This window comes from Psammomys obesus, unplaced genomic scaffold (assembly GCF_907164565.1).
Source record: "Psammomys obesus unplaced genomic scaffold, mPsaObe1.curated_primary_1811, whole genome shotgun sequence".
Lineage (NCBI taxonomy): Eukaryota > Metazoa > Chordata > Mammalia > Rodentia > Muridae > Psammomys > Psammomys obesus.
This window is the reverse complement of record NW_026592890.1, coordinates 22,025,311-22,028,186: the sequence shown is the minus strand read 5'-3', so window position 1 is coordinate 22,028,186 and position 2,876 is coordinate 22,025,311. Positions and strand designations below refer to the sequence as shown.

Here is a 2,876-nt window from a genome sequence, read left to right as displayed (position 1 = left end):
TGTGTGTGTGTGTGTGTGTGTGTGTGTGTGTGTGTGTGTGTGTGTGTCTTAGCTTCCTGCAGACTTCAGTGGGGACTGCCTAGGGGTCTAGGCCCATATACCTCATAGGTAAGCAGTTCAGCGCATGGGACTATTGAGACTCATTCCAGGAAAACTTCCCTTTGTTGATCATACATGGAGACTCCTGAGTTGTCATGGATAAGTCTTGTTCATTTGCTCCTTCCTTAAATGCTATGGACTCCATTAGTCAACACGCTGAGGTCCTGGGCACACTTTCTCGTGTCAAGGTGAAATGAGAAATGTGTTCATTTGTCTTGGTCATGCAGAAAGTGTCTTTAGTTATCTGCAGTTAATCAGGTCTTCGTTTCTATATACTCACGATGATTATTTTCTTCCTCCTAGCATTTCTGGCAAGGAGTCCATTATCGCTGGGCCTTCTTCATGGCCAGCGGTCCGTGCCTAGATGAAATTGCAGAACTGGTGGATGCGGGAAAGGTAGGTCCAGAAACCCTTTTCCTGATAACTTTGTCTTGTTGGCACTTCTTATAGGCTATGCACTAGGCCTCATCCCTGGAAACACTCCAGGAGGAAGGGCCAGGGTGTGGGGAGAGCACTGTGTTTTGCTTCTGTTGCCCTGGCATTCATGGAGAGACTGCCATAGTATGCATAATAGCTTACCCTCTTTAATCTACCCCCATGGTTTTACGGATCAGAGGACAGGTAGGAAGGGGTGTTGTGTGATATTCCTGAAGGCACGAGGTGGGATCTGAGCGGGGTGACTAGTATTTTGGTGGTGATCTTTGAGAGATGGCACCTTCTGTACCAAGGGGAGAAGGGGCTTGCAGTATCTTAGTCAACCTTCTTCTGGAGCTGCCGCCGTCTGGTGGTGAGGCTTTCCTGCTGCTGAGCTGCTTTCCTGACAACAGGGAGAACAGCATTAGATCTAAATCCCCTAATACCTGGGTGAGAAGAAGTCCCCCAGGCGCTCATTCCAGGTCTAGTGTGTACTAACTATGGATTCCTCTCGGAAGAGTGTGGCATGGCTGAGGATGGATGGGCGTGAGCAGACAGCCATTGCTGTTCTTTGACTGCTGCTGCCTGGCCTGCAGGGAACGTCATAGAAAATGGATGTTGCTGAGAGTTTTAGTTGTCTTTTTAGGGTACTGAAGGGCTTTTCAGGGCTCCTGGAGGATGAAAGGCTCCCCAGATTAACACCTCCGGTAGCTTTTTATTTATTTATTCTTTAATTCTCTCATACAATGCATCCTGACTATAGCATTCCCTCCCTCTACTCTTTAGTCCTCTTAGGCTATTTTTCAAGCATTTAAGGTCTGTTTGTCCAATTCTGTTGTATCCAAGGAACTGTATATATGGTCTGTAATAGCCTGGACTAGTAGAACCCTTATGGTTTCATGCTTGTGAACCTTTCCATGGACTTCTCAGGCTCGGTGTATCTGGAGTAGAAACAGTCACACATTTTATATTTGTAGGATTCTCCCATATCTGCACGTATGCTTCCTTTATTGCTACAAAGAAAGGAACCATCACTGCATATGTGAGTGTTTCATGGGATTGTAGCCCCCTGGCCACAGAGGGTCTGTCCTCCAGGAGTGCACGCATGATGGTGTTTGTCCTGATGTCCGTGCACACTGCCCACCTGCTTGTCATGCTCTCTTGTATTCAAAATAGTATGACTTTGTCTTGACTTGGAAATCGCTGTTTACCCAACAGAGATGAGAGGTGGTTTGTATATATGCACCAATTAAATTTGGCAAATAACCAGTAGAACAGCTCAGAAGGGACACCAGTGTGTGTGTGTGTGGGGGGAGACACCTGTGAAGTGAGCCTGAAGGAGGATTGTGGAGACTGCCCCTTTCCTGCTCAGGCTGCTGGCCTCGGGAGTGGTTTTTGACACTGAAGAGCTCTGGGCCTGTATAAGCTGATAGGTGACTCTGGGTACAGCGAGGTCATTGTCTCTGCATTGAGGGACTGTGAGAGGTCACTGCCTGTGTATACTTGAAAATTGTAAGGAATAAAAACAGACCTTGAAATTTGTGCCAGTAGAAGAGACTTGCTCAGCTGGACAAGGACATGTCGATTCTTCAAAGCTCTGAGGCATGCTTCATGAATCTGGCTAGCCTGAGAGAAGAGCTGTAGTTGCTGTTTGGTGATGTAAAGATACAAAAGAGCTAAACCAACTGCTCTAGGTTTTTAGATAAATATACTCATAAGGTTCAAAATTTGAAAGTTGAGGCATTTCAAATAACCATCTTCCTTCCTAGGTCACCATAGTTCTTCTTATTAGACAAAACCAGTGTTACTAGTTTCTGGAGAATTCCAAAGGCATTCTATTCAAACAAGAAAAAAATGAATAATGAATTATTTCTCACCTTCCCTTTTGATTTTCAACATCTTTCTGTCATTTATTTCATGTTGTGATATTAAGATTGTCCTTCATCCCTTATTTTGTAAATAGTTCATTGGTATTCCTTCGCACAGATGCGCTGATATTTGTTTGATCTTTTACAAATAATGCTTCAGTGGGTAACCCAGCTTTGTTTTAAGTACTCACTGTTAATATGTCTCTTTCAGTTCTTAGAAACACAATTACTGAGCCCATAGTAGTTTGATAAATAGTAAGCCAGTAGCCTTTGAAAATCCAGTCTGTTTAGTGTTTGCGGTTTCTCTGTGGTCCCTTCTGAGGCCCCTTTCTCCTCACTCTCCTGTCAGCTTGTCCTCTGGCTTGTTCCCCTTCAGGATGGACTTGTTCTGGGGTGTGAAGAAAATCCTATGTTGGTCACATGTAACCTGGACTTTGCTGGTTAGAAACAATGTCTGGGGTGGACGAGGTGGCTTACTGGAGAAGTGCTTGCTGC

General features: G+C 44.9%; 1 protein-coding gene across 1 annotated transcript in view; it reads left to right on the top strand.

Annotated features, from left to right (window-relative positions):
• The window catches only part of Rtn4ip1 (reticulon 4 interacting protein 1), a 48,347-nt gene that overhangs the window by 35,864 nt on the left and 9,607 nt on the right, over window positions 1-2,876 (top strand). Inside the window, exon 8 of the mRNA XM_055616007.1 lies at window positions 403-495. Within this exon, the coding sequence (XP_055471982.1) occupies window positions 403-495 (93 nt within the window). The remainder of the gene's footprint in view (window positions 1-402; window positions 496-2,876) is intronic.